The 17,131-nt window shown below is 35.6% G+C and overlaps 2 protein-coding genes across 3 annotated transcripts in view; both read left to right on the top strand.

Moving 5' to 3' along the window:
* The first annotated feature begins 2,557 nt into the window (after positions 1 to 2,557).
* LOC144445941 (xaa-Arg dipeptidase-like) lies at positions 2,558 to 8,125 on the top strand. Its single transcript, XM_078135596.1, has 6 exons — positions 2,558 to 2,935; positions 4,055 to 4,209; positions 4,519 to 4,661; positions 5,749 to 5,903; positions 6,184 to 6,424; positions 7,957 to 8,125. Exons 1-6 carry the CDS (start codon positions 2,558 to 2,560, stop codon positions 8,121 to 8,123), a joined length of 1,239 nt encoding a protein of 412 aa, XP_077991722.1. The 3' UTR covers positions 8,124 to 8,125.
* Positions 8,126 to 11,993: 3,868 nt separating this feature from the next.
* LOC144445645 (ras-related protein Rab-10-like) overlaps positions 11,994 to 17,131 on the top strand; it is a 29,553-nt gene continuing 24,415 nt past the window's right edge. For both annotated transcript variants that reach the window (XR_013481923.1, XM_078135270.1), the window contains exon 1: positions 11,994 to 12,181. Coding sequence is in view for 1 of the 2 variants with exons in the window: in XM_078135270.1 (XP_077991396.1) it covers positions 12,055 to 12,181 (127 nt within the window). In the remaining variant the exon portion in view is untranslated. The remainder of the gene's footprint in view (positions 12,182 to 17,131) is intronic.

Below are 17,131 nucleotides of genomic sequence, written 5' to 3'. Positions count from 1 at the left end.
CTGTCTGTCTGTCTGTCTGTCTGTCTGTCTGTCTGTCTGTCTGTCTGTCTGTGATGAATGTGTATTGGTTGTGTATGTATTATGTTGTCTGTCTGTCTGTCTGTCTGTCTGTCTGTCTCTCTCTCTCTCACTCTCTCTCTCTCTCTCTCTCTCTCTCTCTCTCTCTCTCTCTCTCTCTCTCTCTCTCTCTCTGTATGTCTGTGTACATGTTGGAGATGCTTTCAATTCATAATCATACCTTAACAGACTGAGAATGGATGCTTTAGAAATCACAATCAAAGAAAAAAAAAGAATATAAACCATTAGTTGTATTAAAGTTACAAATTTCACAATCAGAGATGAACAACAATGTTTGCCCCGGATACGCATACCCGCAAGCCCGATCTTCTAACGCAACGAAATATGCGAAGCCGAGTAAAGAGGCCCGTGGTTTGCGACCATGCGGATACTCGCATTATTATAGAATTCAGGAAGATTTTTTATCATTTTGCCATGAAATTAAAGTACAGACTTTTACTGACGAAATTACAATGAAACAATGATATTCATCAAACAGAATTTCACATCTCAACGTGAATATCTAAAATCAAAATGCTGGACATTTTGCTACGAAAGCAGTGTGAGTCGCTGGAATAAATAAGACATTTTTTTCGAAATATTCTATGAAGTAAGTGCAAATTGATCTTTACTTACATTCTAGCTCGTTTCTTTGGTTATGTTGGTATTCTCATTTCTGGCAACTTCTGATCATTAATGTCTATTTTATTGTCTTTGGGTGCACCACAAATCAATTCTCGCTTAAGTCCAACAAAGGACTGACTTCTTCGGCTTCTTTGCTATTTTACTAGTCTCCAATGTGGATGTATTAGCGGTGTCTTCTTTCTGAGGAACGACTCCTCCCATCAACTTTGCCCTCATTCGGGAAAATGCTGTCATTGTAAGCTCTTTGTTTATAATTTCGTTAGATGGACCGGCTATAGCTGCTTGCTATGAACTTGTGCTGGGTTTCGTAGGTATCTGTTTTACATTCAGCAAGGCCTGATTATTAATTTCCACTTCATGAGGAACGACTCCACCCATCAATTTTACCCTCATTCGGGCAAATACCCATATATCGTGAATTCGATGAAAACGGTTTTATATTTGTCAGATGGTGTACATATTTCTAGTCCGATTTGTCATCTTCCGTTAGTGCTCCTTTCGATGCAGAGCTCGAGACCAAAACAATTCAACTTTGAATAAAATTAATTTTATATTCACTTAGAATTTAAAAACTTACCTTAGGATACTGGGGCGGAATACTAGGAAATGGCATCATGATTGACTGCTTTCAGTTACAAAATATGCGATTTTTAACGTATTTTGGTTCACTTGGATGCAGTATACAAAGCTTCGTCAAAAGAAGTTCGAATGTATACGTAAACAAAAACTTTACGCGCATCCTTATGCGCATAACATTGGTCTCCTAGGAACGACCATAGTTTCTATAATTATGTGGAACGCGTGCTCTGGTGGTGTGCGCGACTTCTGTCGATCACGTGATTGTATTCTATCAACTTCGACGATTGTTCGATCGTTTATACCGTGTTTATATGTACTGGATGACATCTACATTAAAATGAGTACTGAATCTTCGACTTATTTCACATCTCGTGAGCTTCTTCAAGAAGTTTAACCGAAAGGCTGACGACATACACAGTGCGGCTGTATTGCTCAACGCGATCGTATGAAGGTATAACATATATTTTGGTGATTCCGACATAACTTTACAGTGCGTATTCGTCGCGATCATTTCAACCTAAAGGTGGTATCGTAATTATTAGAGGAAAATAACAAATGTAAACAGAAGTATAGTAGTTAACATAGACGTTGGAGAGAGACACATCTATCGACCTTTTAAACGAATCATCACCGTCAAGTAAACTGGTTCGAAAGTGTTACTATAATTATGTTAAAAGTTTCTTTTCAGTGCACGTGTGTTTGTTCGTTTTTTCTCTTCAAAAACCAATGGTATTTTTTTCATATTGATGCATTCTGTATAAATGACTACATTTTAAATAAATTTATTATTTTTTATTTTAAATTTAGTCATTCATGGAAAGTCTTTATTTTATGTTTAAGGTAGGTTTTCACTATTGTACTTTAATAACTTTAATACAAAACAGTCTTCCACTGTTCTTACAGAATGTACATGTAAGTTCTCTATTATTTTAATGAGATACACTGGATATAACACATTTGTATGATATTTCTCTTCGGAAAACAACAATATCTAAGCAATGATACATGTACATGTATGTCCCTGTGGCCTTGGGTGTTTTGGAGTTGAATATGTGTTTTCAAACTGATCCCCATCTCTGATGACCAAAGTCAAAGTGACCATCATACCCCCCCCCCCCCCCCCCACCACCACCACACACACACACACCCAGCTTACAAGATTTAGTTTTACAGCGGGCTGTAAAATGGTTGACCTCAATATGAGGCCAACTACTAGCACGTGATAAATCACCTGACACATTACATTCACAGTACGGGTGTGCTATTTTAACTTAAGATGAGTGACATTCCTGATCTTAAAGCGAAAGCTTGCAAAGCTATAGATACAGCAAGTACAGAGCTAAATGGACTGAGTCAAGATATATGGTCGCATCCTGAACTCGGTTTTGAAGAATATCACGCTCACAAAGTGTTAACAGATTTTCTGGAGAAACATGGTTTCCAAGTTGAACGCCAGTATAAAATGGACACCGCATTCCGTGCAACATTTGACATGGGGGACAAAGATGGGCTGAATGTGTGTGTTATTTCTGAATACGATGCTTTGCCAGATATAGGCCATGCTTGTGGACATAATTTGATTGCAGAAGTTGGAGTGGGTGCCGGTATCGGAGCCAAAGCTGCCCTGGAGGCAGCGGGACAAAAAGTTGGAAAGGTACGTGAATCCTTGGAGTTCTACTGTCACGGAGTAATACTAACAATATAATTACTCCAAGGTGAATCTGACAATGCATGTGTGATGAACTCGGGGACCTAAGGGGAGAACCATTTGATTTCGGGGGGGGGGGGGTGAGTATGGCACCAATTTTTTCCCCCATCACTATGACAACAAGTTTTTTTTTCTATTGTCAGTCCTGCATCAATTTGTTTTCCTTATGCAGAAGCCATGCAATTTTTTTTTCTCGGTTACCAATCTTGTAGCCCATCACAAGTTTTCTTTAGTTCTTTCTGTTGGAACAATTTTTTTTTCTCAAGCCATTATGGTATCAAGTTGTTTTTTTCCCCTTCACCTGCCGACAATTCCCTCCCCCCCAAAAAAAATCCCCCCCCCCCGAGATCAAATGGTTCTCCCCTAATCTGTCCAACAAAGGTATTAATCAGGAGTCCTTTATCATATTGTATGTATGAACCATTCAACTGCATGGAGCCTAGGAACCGTGTTACAAACAAACAAACAAATAAACAGATATGCATATTATATAGAAACATAAAATATATTATTACCCATGCATATCTGTTTGTGTTGTTTGTTTGTTTGTTTGTTTATTATGATTAGTTCCTTGCAACCCTAACAATTAGGCAAATTTTAAAAAAATGTGTGTGTCCAATAACATGACTTCAGAAAAAAGGGTAGGTAGGTTGGGATTATATTTTATTTTACATTTTATTTTTTAATTACTTTGACTCAAAGACAAGATACTGGTTGGTCACAATATTTCTCTAACAGTTGATGAGGTGTAAAAGAAGTAAATGAAGACAATTATGTGATTAAGAAATACATAAACACAATATGAAGACTGTGCTGTTATAGACTGAAATGATATCATTTCTCTCTGGAAGGTGTTTTTTTTTTAAAGTAACCAAAGATACAAGAAAATCTACCAGGAAATAGATGTAAATTGTCATAATTTTGCCTTTTAACACATTAAAAAAATGTTTAGGGCTGGAAGCTTAAACTAGGGTTGGTTGTGTTATCAGAAACACACTATTTTTTTATTTGGTCTTTAGTAACAATAATATTTTCATTATTATTTTGAAATGAAACTCTCCCCAGTTGATAGTTATGGGAACACCAGCAGAGGAAGGTGGCGGTGGGAAGGTAGAGTTGATCAAAGCTGGAGCATTTGAAGACATCGATGTTGCTATGATGGCACACCCATCAGATAAACAAAATAATGTACCTACAGCCATACATCTTGCTAAAATACAGTAAGTTCGATTTTGATGTTCAATTTTATATCCACACAGATTCAATCGTAAGTTCTTGCAATATCTTATCAGTGGAGTCATGAGGATAGATAGAATTGTTCAAAAAAGAAAAGAAAAGAGGGAAAGTAATTTTTTTGGAGATGATATTCATCAAAGCCCTGGAAAATAGTTAGTTTTACCTCAGACCACTAGAATCTTTGTAGTGGTCTGAGGTTTTACATTCATTTGCATATATACTGGAAACAAACAAATGTATGAATTTAATAACCAATTATGTTTGCTTAATATTTCTGGCTTGTCCAACCACAGAATGGGTGTAATATTTCATGGTAAAGCAGCCCATGCATCCTATGCACCCTGGGAAGGTATCAATGCTTTGGATGCTGCCGTCATGTTTTATCAGAATATGTCTGTGATGAGACAACAACTCAAACCATCATGGAGAACTCACGGTAAGTAATGCCGTCATGTTTTATCAGAATATGTCTGTGATGAGACAACAGTTCAAACCATCATGGAGAATTCATGGTAAATTTGAAATTGAAGTTTCTTGCCTGTATAACATATGTTGTTGAACTTCAGTCTTGACAATGCATTGAAATAAACATTCTGATATCTAGCGCCCTCAGTGATAGATGTAAAGCCGTGGTTTAAGTACAAAGATATCACATGACTAAATATACTGATTGTATATACTGTAAACATACTGTACTAAAATACATTTCATTACTGGAGACAGCAGCAGGATAATTTCTATTGATTTCCAGTGTATTGCTTACATGGCTTTGAAACCTTGATAGTGAAAACACAGGGAGCCCAGGAACCTTGTTACAAACAAACAAACAAACAAATAAATAAATAAACAAAGGTACATGGGTAAACAAAGTGTCATTTTAATCTCATGTATATCTAGCTATATACATGTATACAGTATATGTATCTAAGGGCCTGTATACTCTTGAAATAATATACTACTTTTCTATATATACTCATCCATACAAACCACCCAGGAGATATGACTGGATTGGGCTGCAGGCTCGTGCATCACTTCCTGACCCTCAAAAACCACACAAAATGACGATATCAAAATGTTGGGTACATAATGTACTTTATCATCACTCGCTGATTCAGCCCCCCCCCCCCCTTTTCTTGGCCTTTCATCGACAGTAATCGCTCATCCTCCTCATTTTATAGATCCATGAGTTTAAAATCTTTCATTTTCCCATGTACATTTGTTTGTTTGTTTGTTTATTTATTTGTTTGTTTGTTTGTTTGTAACATGGTTCCAGGGCTCCCTATGGTAAAAGGGGGAAACTGAAGTAAGATGTATGAAGATATATGGAATTATTTTGGATGGAAAATCTATATGGTAAAAAATATTGTGAACTTCAGTATCCGTTTCTTATTATTTCTATTTTACATTGTAAGTGACATACCTGTTAAATCCGTACAAGTTTTTTCAGAAAAGTAGCTTTCTGGATAAAGACATTGATGTTCTCTTCATCATTTTGTACACCTCCTTGATATTTCTTACTACAGGTGTAATCACCAATGGTGGTGCTAAACCTAACATCATACCAGAGAAGACAAGGCTACAGTATTATCTACGAACTCCTACTGATGCAGAACTACCAATTTTACAAGAGAAGGCAGTGTTGTGTGCAGAAGGGGCTGCCCAAGCTACAGGGTGTACAGTACGTCACAGATTGTGATGTTAAAACTTTACAAATTCAATCACCACTGAAAGTAGTTTGAGGGAATGTTATGTTGGATTAGTGCTCTGGGGTTGAATCAGTTCTGGGTTGGGGTGGGGGTTTGGGGGGGGGGGGTGGCTTAAATTCTTTAATGATTTGTATTCTTATCGATGATGCAATAGGACTTGTGAGGTTACTATGGATATAAGATAACACATATTATGACTTAATAAGTAGTATATAGTATAAAATATGGAACGTCCTTTCATTTGTGTTACAGATGGAATATGAATTTTTTGGTCATTATGCAAATGTCATCCATAATGCACCACTGATACAACTTTATAGACACAATGCTGAACAAGTAGGAGTTAAACTGTTTACTCCAGATGAAAGCAACAAAACATATGCTGGGTCCACAGACATGGGTGATGTCACTCATGTGGTACCAGGCTTCCATCCTAAGTTTGGTATTGGTTGCCAGGCAACTATTCACTCCAGAGGATACACAGCAGAAACAGGTAAACTTTATGCATATGTTGCCATGGTTACACTAGACCTGCACAGGTTTTAGTATAATTCATTTTTTGTGAAATGTTATCAATCAGTCAATCAGTCAGTCAACTAATCAATCAATCAATCAATCAACTAACCAACAAACAACCAATCAATCAATCAATCAATCAGTCAGTCAGTCAGTCAGTCAGTCAGTCAATCAATCAATCAATCAATCAACTAACCAACCAACCAATCAATCAAACAATCAACTATTAGTAACCAACCAACCGACCAACCAACCAACCAACCAACCGATCAATCAATCAATCAATCAGTAAACTAACTAACCAATCAGCCAATCAATCAATCAATGAATCACTTGATCAAACAATCAATCAATCAACTGACCAGTCAATCAATCAGTCAATTGCTCAGTCAAAGTATCTATTAAAGTGGCCATATGGATGAGAATTTGGTATTTATTTTGGATTTTTATTTGATAAAACAAATTCACTATGTTTTTAAGAGCATATACAAAGTCCATGTTCATAACTCAATACATTGCAAAAAGATGGAAAAAGTGTAAAAAGTTTGTTATTGTACGTACAATAACAAACATTTTATACATTGTTTAATGTTTTGCAGTTTATTGAGTTATGAACATAGAATTAGTATATGTTATTTCACATTATTTTTTCAAGTAGAAAAACATAGTGAAGCTGTTTTATCAAGTAAAAATCCAAAATAAATACCAAATTCTCATCCATATGGCCACTTTAACGAAATTGCTTCAAATAATTCTTAATCTACAGACTATAATACCAATTATGTTACAAAGAGCTTACATCATATTTTATTCATTGTTAGATTGTAGAGTTTACGCAGGTGCAGTGACATTTTGGCACTCAGGCATAACTGTTTTAGAGTAAACTGTACTATCTCATACACAACTAATGACCAATAGGGAACTTGCAATCCAAACTGAGCATGCTCAGATGCAAAAGACTATGGGATTATCTGTGGTTATCGTAATACCTAATCTGGAGCTACTGATAAAATTAACCTCCCACAAAGATCAGGGTGACTATGAATTGATCATTCCTGGTTATAAACAATGTAACAATATTGTTTACAATGCTAATTGATTAGTATTTATTATCACATTTCCCATGATGTAACATTCAACATAGCAGGTTTGCAAGTTCCCTATTGCATAGAGTACTCTTCATGATGCAGGTTACCTGGAAGTTTTCCAATTTGAAGTAACAACAACCGGTCAGATTGTCACATTGTTTGATAGATATGAATCACGTACTGTTAACAATTTTGATGTTGATTCAACAAAACCAGCTGTAGACCAATAAAACTTGATGAAGTTGTAGCCATTTGAACGTTGATAATTGTTAAACAAAATATGCTATCCAAATTCACCGAGTTGTATCAGATTTGTGCACAAGTCAGTTTTGTTAATTCCAAGTTGGATAGTTTAATATCTCTCCTTTAATTCTTCATCTTTGATATTTGTTCTGTGTTTTTCACTCATCTCTGCAAATAGGTAAACCTGAGGCACAGATACCAGCCATTCAACAAGCTAAAGTGTTGGCAATGACTGCACTTGATGTGTTCTTTCAGAAAGGTGCCATCAATGAAATCAAAGAAAGTTTCAAGAAAGATATGGCGAAAGAGAAAGCAATGCTTGATGGGAGCAATAAAGCAGATTAATATAGTTGGCAGGAGTTGACAGAAGAGGTCTGTCAGTGTGATGATCATGTCAAGAGTCAATAAGTTTCCTTTCACTAACTAGTAGAAGGCTTACTTTTAAATTTCAGATATCAATATTATTGTAGTTGTTCAGGTCTGGTAACAATTTTGATGCCATTTTATTTGTATTTTTCTTTATCGCAACGATAATCAGATATTACAAGAGAGCTCAACACCCCCATTGCTTGGATCAGTAGCAACATCAAATCAGTGTGGTAAACTTCCTATGTCTTGAATAAATTATAAAATTCAGTACTAAATAGATACTTTTGGATGATATACTGATTTATGTAGAGCGCCCTCTATCGGGCACATGTGACCTTATAGGGCGTCCTCTATCAGGCTACATATGCCAAGTTATAGTCATGAGTTATATACATGGATGTCATCATGCATAGCCTAATTTTGTGACTGTATACATTACAATCTATCTTTAGACTTTATACGTCCAAAACTGAAATTTTAAAAGTAATATTTGAAACATATCCTGTATCCATATATATTTCTAATAAATTGATTGTGTACAGTTCAGCAAGACCTTTAGTGAATTTTGTGGTACGGTTCAAATTCTGAGTGAGCAATACTAAATGAGCTACTGCTTCAATATGTAATTTCTAAGTAAAGATACTCGCTGTCATTCTGGGGTATAGATGAGTTTTATAGTGTAGAAGAATTAATTGTACATTTTTGTTCAAAACAATGGTGAAATTATAAAGAATGGACATCAAGATAATGTAACAATCATATCACCATGCTTACAGCTGCATATCTTGATTAAATCAATATTGCAAATACCTGATTACGATACTTTATTTTTTTTAGTGTGAAGGAAACAAGAACATGTAAACTTTCTATTTTGTGTATCATAACTTTAAAAAAATTCAAAATATTGTACAATTGTTTACATCATGCAAATAAAAAGTATTTCATGTTCAATGTGTACAGAAAATATGTAACATATATGATGCATAGTGTGGTGTGTATGATATGATAGTGGTATTATTATTTTCAAAAATTAATTCTAATACCAGAATTCAAATGTATGTTTAATAAATTATTAGTAGTATGAGCAGCTTTCACTTTTGTGTGTTCATGACTTGACCATCACCATGGTTACACAGTCATTGATCCAGCTAATCACAGGATGGGTTCATTTCAGAAAATCGCTGTTTTGTTGGCACAAGCATGGGTAGAACAGCCATTGGTAGTTGACCATGCAACTCTGGTTTATGTTAGGGAGCTTGATCCATTCTCTACTTCAAACTTCACTTTGAGGATGACCTTATTTTTTCCGACCAACCCAAATTTTAAGCTGCGACATCAAAAAAATGTTTCTTTTTATTTTACCGCCTTAATATTTTGTTGAACAGCGCCCTCTCTGGCAAGAATAAGTAAATGTCTGGATTGTCGATGTCATCTCAAGCTTCAGTTATACTATAGTGGTAGCCACGGCGCTTGTTCATGAACAGAGCATTTCTTTCATGACGGAAATATTCAAGTAGGGGCCTGAGAAGATGAATTGTGTATTGAAGTTGGGAAAGGGCTTGGAATCCAATAAAAAGAAGATAGAGAGGAGGAAAAGGATAGGCAAAGAAACGTTTAACATGAAGATGATTTTGTACTTTTTGTAATTTTTTTAAATCGACCGACCGACCGACCGACCGACCGACCGACCGACCGACCGACCCATAGTTGCTGTGAAAAAGTAATGAGAAACATGAACATTACAAAAGTAGGGTCACCCTGTTACAAAGACGAATCTATATCTTTTGATGTGAGCCAGTGTTCACTATTCTTACCCATCTTGGGCGAACAGCATTTTTATAGCTTAAGTTGCATTTGGAGAATGTCACAAACTTAGTGACCTGGATATTATATTTATCACTCAGTTTATATAAACAACAGCGCTGTAAACTTCCAGTGCTTGTCAAGTCTTGATATGAATGAGTTTAAGGTATGGAACTGTTCCCTCCGAAATTAAGAATAATAGCCCTCCCAGGCTCCAAAAAGATGTCTCCCCTTCCTTCACCATTTTTTCGCACAATCGATTTTTGTTCATTTTCATCCATATCGGCCAACACATGGCTTTGCATCATCTAGCATAAAAACTGGTAAGATAGGTTGTCCAGACGATGTCTGAGAATAAAACTAATTTAGGTATAGATTTCTGTTGTAAAAATAATCATATGATATTTTCAAATTTTTCTAAAGCTCTGGAATGAGAAAAGTGCGCCCTCGACATATTTGAGAGGACCTATTCTCATTCCATCATGATTACCCACCCTGCCATCTTTTTTCGACTATTTTCCCATGCATCGCCTATTGTTTGTGTAGTGGATAAAATGTTGCAGTAATAATCGGTAATTAATGATCACTATTTTAAAAAATCGTACTCAATTTTTAAAACATGCCAGTTTAAAAAAAAATCAAGGTGTGCTGTTGCTATGTTGTTTCACTTTTCTTTTTTGTCCTACCGTCGTCCGTCAAAAAAACTTGAATACCAAAAGCTGTAAAATTAAACTAAACTTTCTTAAAGCATTTTAACTTTACAACCTCGGCGTTAATCTATATGTTGTTTCACACGTTTTCATTTTTCATGTACAAAGACACAGTGAAGTTGTTTTAAGATTAAAATAAATATCCAAATAGTTTCACCATGAACGGTAAAAGAAAAGCGATATGCATGTAGCCGCGATTTTACCGTGACTAAAACGATGTCAAATTTTTAATTATTTTTAATTTATTTTTTTTTCGTCATTCAACTTGAAAGATTTCAAATTATAACATTTGAGACTCTGCTACTTCCGTACTAAGTAGTCTGATGAATAACATGTATTGACATTGGTTCAAGAGATCCGTTTGAGTGGCCCTAATCTCAGGTTTATAGTGCTAGCTACTTTACAGTAACTCTTTGGTCAAATACTACTATTGAAAGTCAGAATTCCATTCATAAATTTGAACGGAAGAGACAGGGGAGTCTGTGTCTTTAGGTAACCTTAATGTTATAAATACTGTATTTACGATAAAACCGCACCAAGTCGTCGTAAACCATGGAAGTACTAGTAGAACCCCACATTTCACATATCCACGAGTTTGCATGAGCAATGTAGATATATACAACCTGATAGGAATACATCAGGCAGTACTGTCTTTTGCACCAGCAATTCACTTTACACATGTATAAATCCTCTTCTAAGTTCTAAAGTGAAATTTGTGAAATGTTAAGATGCTTTCCCTATTGGTTACCACAGTTACTGTATACCTAATATAATATATTAGTGTTTATATCATAGAATAGCAAATAATGTCTGCGCTTCGGAAATCGTGGGTACATTACGTCAGTGATATACTTCCATGGCGAATTCCCGAAAATCAAGTGCATTTGGTAATGAATGTACCATTGTTTAATTTTATTATGACTTCTTTCGCGACGTGGAATGCCTTGCGTGTCCGCAATGAATCAAGACTATTGTGAGTGTGTTTCGGGGCACTCTCCCTTTGTGAACGACGTTGGTGTGTTGTCGAGGAATGTCAGGCTCGTCAAACTCACATGATTCTACATATACTTCCCCGGATGTTATTAGCATATTATGATATGACATCATGGTTCAAAGTTTATTACCCTGTTTCTAGGTGTCCTTCATATCCCATGATTCCGTACTAATGTTAGATCTTCAATGACCGACGACTCTAAATCAGGAAACATAATCACTATTTCACAGAAAATACAGAATTATGCAGAATATTAAAGAAAACAATTTTTTTTATCTCTACCCCCACCCATCGTGACACCGGAAGTATTGAAAATATTGATGTGGGAGTGAGGTACAGGGTTGCAGCCATATTGGATTTGAATGTGCGAAGACACACTTGAAGTTCTAACATTATAATCATGGCAAAGAAAACATACGATTTACTCTTTAAACTTTTGCTTATTGGAGACTCTGGAGTGGGAAAGACGTGTATCCTGTTCAGATTTTCAGACGACGCTTTTAATACGACGTTTATTTCAACGATAGGTAAGTTGTTAGTGTGGTGTCAACATGAAATACATACACAACTGGTTGCATTTGTCGTAAGATAACGCCCTGTATTTGGGGTATGTATGTTTGATGATTTTATGGTCGATTTGGAAAGGTGAATGGCGAAAAAGTGTGATGACAGCTTTTAATGGGGATAATACGAAGAAACTGTGAACGTTTTTATAGACAATGTCCACGCCAACAGGTGATGTATTGTTTTGACTGTAGCGGGACATTTTGACACGGCCATCACCGAACGAAACTGGGCGTTTGATTTTCGTCGCTCGTTACATCGTACAAAATTGACATTTTATTCCCGTTCTACTTAAAGAACGATGGCAGGGAATGTCAGATTTGTTTGTTTTAATCTGTTCTCATAAAAGACAACAAACAGTGTTAATTAAGCGCAAAATAGTAGAATAAACAGAGATTTAATTTATTTTCTGTCCCAACTGTAATTGCTGTGTCACTCCACAACAGCGGCTTGTGACTTATTTGACCAGTTTCCTGTGCTGTATGCCAAGTTCTAACGTTACGCCAGTTTTATTTTTATGGTCGTTATTATCTTTAAAAAGAAATGATTTTTCTTTTAGAATATATCTTATTACGCATGTAAGGAGTAACTCCAGACCTCTAGTAATAGCGTCTGGCTTTCAAGGTCACACGCACTAGCTAGTGGGGTCATACGTTGCATCATTTCTAGATCGTAATACAACTTACAAGACTCTTCATGGAGATGTGTGATGTGTATCATTTAGTGGACTGTGCCCTGCCCTAGTCTGTCAGCATACCCGGAACTAGTGTGCCATCAGAGAATTGTATATATGAGAGTGATATCACATTTCATACCTTGGTATTCTGGATGATGACACATACAATGATGTAGTAATGTAACCTGATACATTGAATGACATAGTTTCATGTGCAAGTCATAAGGATGAAATTGTTCATCATCATGTAATGAATTAAATTCCATGTCGATTAAAATAATTTTGGTACATCATCCCTATCTCATACTCAATTCAAGCTCCATTATAAGCAGTGTTCCCTCTAACAATAGCCAAATTTTGTTGCTGTGAGTCAAAATGATAAAAACTGGCACTTCTAGTGAGTCGCCACATAGTAAGTGATACGGAACACCAAATTTTGATGCATCACTAGAAATTGTGTGTGTCAGTGGCATGTCAAATTGGCTTAGAGGGTACGTTGATTGCAAGTGTTTTGATGTGATCTCGACGCCAAGTAACAGAGAGAATGAAATTTGTGAGAGTGGATGTTCATGGACTTTCAGTCTAGGTTCCTGGTTACTAATAAAAACTTCTACTCAAAGAGTCAAAACATTTTTTGGAAGTGAATCTCAAATTTTAGTAAGTTTTGTTGTTGCATAATAAAACAAAACAAATTCACATTATTCTCTCCTATCTTGCCAATTTAAGATTTTTGTGTGTGAGAGATTTCCTGGTTCCATGCTTTGAATTGTCATCAGCTGAAAGGAGGGGGGGGGGGGGTTTGAGCCATTTTAGGTCTCACCCTACAAATATGATTTTACTTTTAATGGGTCTGTTTGTACCCTTAATACTTCTTTAAAAAATGCCAAATTGAGAAATAGAAGAATTTTTGCTATAGTAAATGCATGGCAGTAAAATAAAGTAAAGTGTCAACAAAAGAATTATTCTTTACTCACTTCATACTGACATTGTATTCATAGCACTACATACTGATTTAAAATTGATTGTGCTGCCTGAAACATTTTCAATTTTGGCCAGTTTAGTTAGAAAGGGGGCGGGGGAGGGGATTCTAAGGCTTAACTAAACAATTTTTTTAATTTTACATTGAACTATTGATCTCGCCCCAAAGTCAACAAATGTAGCTGATATTTATAATTCAACAACAAACATTTAACTTGTTAATAAATTCTTTGATCTGTTGTGTGAACATTTTTTTGCAGAAATGATACACACAGCTGGTTACATTTAGTATTGCAGATTGATCAAATTTGATCGAAATGCCATATTGCAGCAGACTTGAAGTGATTTGCCATGTCATCATGTGAATTAATAAGTACTGTGTCTAATAATCTACCATACATTCTTTGTAGCAGGGCAGTGGCTTGTTACATTTGGACATTTGAGAAATGAGAAAAGTGATAATGTACATTGCTTTTAATTAGATACTTGAATAATAATAATAAGCGAATTTATAATATGCCTGTTCTCCGAAGAGCTCCAGGTGCAGACATAGACCTATGAACAAAATGATAGGATACAAAGAAACAGTTTCGGTTTTGCTCAACTTGTATATGTTTGTGTACTACTAATACCCCCTCCCCTCCTTCCCTAGAGAGAAGATTAATTATGTTAGACAAATCCTGTTTTCTGCAAGGTATTCTTAAGCTACTGTTCTCATTTGAAAAAATATTAACTAAACAAATATTGCAGTAAAAATTAAGCAAAAAAAAGTTTCACAGATGTTACATCCAATAACATATATGAAATAAACCTCATGGTAATACTAATGGTACTAATGTGGTTTGCAGACGTGTATAGGTCAAAGGTAGGATATCTCTACAATATCAAGTTCAATGGTCCACAAAATATACACACTGTTATCAGGCCACTTCAACAAGTACAGTGTTAAAATTGATGTACATGATGATGTTATGATAGAAAATTAGTGTTTTATAACTTGTACATTCTGATGAATTTAAATGGAAGTGGACATAGCCAAGTTTGGTGTAATGTAATATAGGCGGATCAACTATTAGTTTCCTATCAAAATATATTTTTATTTGATTTTCATATTTATGTCATAAAATATGGTTATAATGAAATGAAACTAATAAATGTATTAAGTACTGCTGTTACAGAATTATGTCTACATTGACATCAGATAGCATTTATTGCTATGACAGTATGGTGTAACTGAGATCACAGTGTTTCTTCATTTGTTTAACTGAAATCAGTGTATTCTCAGTTTGTAAAACTGAAATCAGTGAATTCTCAGTTTGTATGCTGTAAATCTGTGTGTTCTCAGTTTGTATAACTGAAATCAGTGTGTTCTCAGTTTGTAAAATTGAAATCAGTGTGTTATCAGTCTGTATAACTGAAATCAGTGTGTTCTCAGTTTGTATAACTGAAATCAGTGTGTTCTCAGTTTGTAAAACTGAAATCAGTGTGTTATCAGTCTGTATAACTGAAATCAGTGTATTCTCAGTTTGTATGATTTAAATCTCTGTGTTCTCTGTCTGTATAACTGAAATCAGTGTATTCTCAGTTTGTATGATTTAAATCTGTGTGTTCTCAGTTTGTAGAACTGAAATCAGTGTGTTCTCAGTTTGTATGATTTAAATCTGTGTGTTATCAGTCTGTATAACTGAAATCAGTGTGTTCATAGTCTGTGTAACTGAAATCAGTGTATTCTCAGTCGGTATAACTGAAATCATTGTGTTATCAGTCTGTATAACTGAAATCAGTGTGTTCATAGTCTGTATAACTGAAATCAGTGTTCGTAGTCTGTATAACTGAAATCAGTGTGTTTACAGTCTGTATAACTGAAATCAGTATGTTCTCTGTCTGTATAACTGAAATAAGTGTATTCTCAGTCTGTGTAAACTGAAATCAGTGTATTCTCAGTCTGTATAACTGAAATCATTGTATGTATATCAGACTTATTCAAGATATAATTGACCTTACCGAAGAAGAAGAAACGGCAGGAGCCATCGTATTTTTAGATTTTTCAAAAGCCTTCGACACCTTGGAACGGAATTTTTTATTTGCATCACTGCATAAATTTGGCTTTGGGGAAAAATTCATTAGGTCAATTTCAACAATGTACAACAAATGCGAAAGTTGCATTTTAAACAATGGATGGGCGTCTTCCTTTTTTAAATTAAATAGAGGCATTCGACAGGGTTGTCCACTATCCGCTTTGTTGTTTCTACTGGCCGCCGAAATTATGGCTATCAGCATTAGACAAAGTCATGAAATTCACGGTATATCGGTTAAAAATACGTCCCCAAACTACCCTTATTTAACAGAAATAAAAATATCGCAAGTCGCCGATGATACGTCGCTTTTTCTAACTGACGTCGCTTCAATTCACAATGCTATAAACGCGGTTCAGAATTTCGGCAAAGTTTCTGGACTTCAATTAAATGTAAGCAAGTCGGAAGGTATGTGGCTTGGTCCCTGGAAAATTAGGAATGATAAACCGGCAGGTTTAAAGTGGAACAAACGACCTATTAAGTCACTCGGAATATATTTCAGCCACGATCGTTTAAACTATATACTTTTGAACTGGGAAAAGAAAATAGAAAGACTAAAAGCTGTTCTAAATTCGTGGTCAAAACGAACACTGACCTTGTATGGAAAAATAACAGTCATCAAATCTTTAGCCCTACCACAACTTGTTTTTGCAATGTCAATTATTGGCGCCCCTTGTAATATAATCAGACAGGCAAATCAAATTCTTTTTCGGTTCCTGTGGAACAATGGCCCTGACAAAATTAAAAGGTCAACGGTCACCGCGGAGTACGAGCGCGGTGGTTTGAAGATGCCAGACTTGTTTGCTCTCCAAGAGGCTCTTTTTGCGTCTTGGGTCAGACGGCTGTGTGACCAAAGCAACGCAAGGTGGTTAGCGATCCCGCTGTATTGGCTAAGGCATTTTGGCGCTGATTTCATGATTTTTTTTTTTAATTATAATGATGACAAAACCTTTCCCTTTTTAGATTCAATTCCCTTTTTCTACAAAAATGTTGTTATTGCATGGCACAAAGCAGGCGATGGATGTAACAACATTCCCAAGCCTAGTCACTTGGATATACGGAGTCAAATAATTTGGGGTAATGCGTATATATGTCATAATGGGACGTCTCTCTTTTATCCGGGTTGGATTAAATCTAATATTATTTATGTACATGATATTATTGACCAATATGGTGACTTCATA

Source organism: Glandiceps talaboti, chromosome 14 (assembly GCF_964340395.1).
Source record: "Glandiceps talaboti chromosome 14, keGlaTala1.1, whole genome shotgun sequence".
In the NCBI taxonomy this organism is placed as follows: domain Eukaryota; kingdom Metazoa; phylum Hemichordata; class Enteropneusta; family Spengelidae; genus Glandiceps; species Glandiceps talaboti.
The sequence above is the reverse complement of the archived record's forward strand: the minus strand, read 5'-3'. Positions and strand labels throughout refer to the sequence as shown.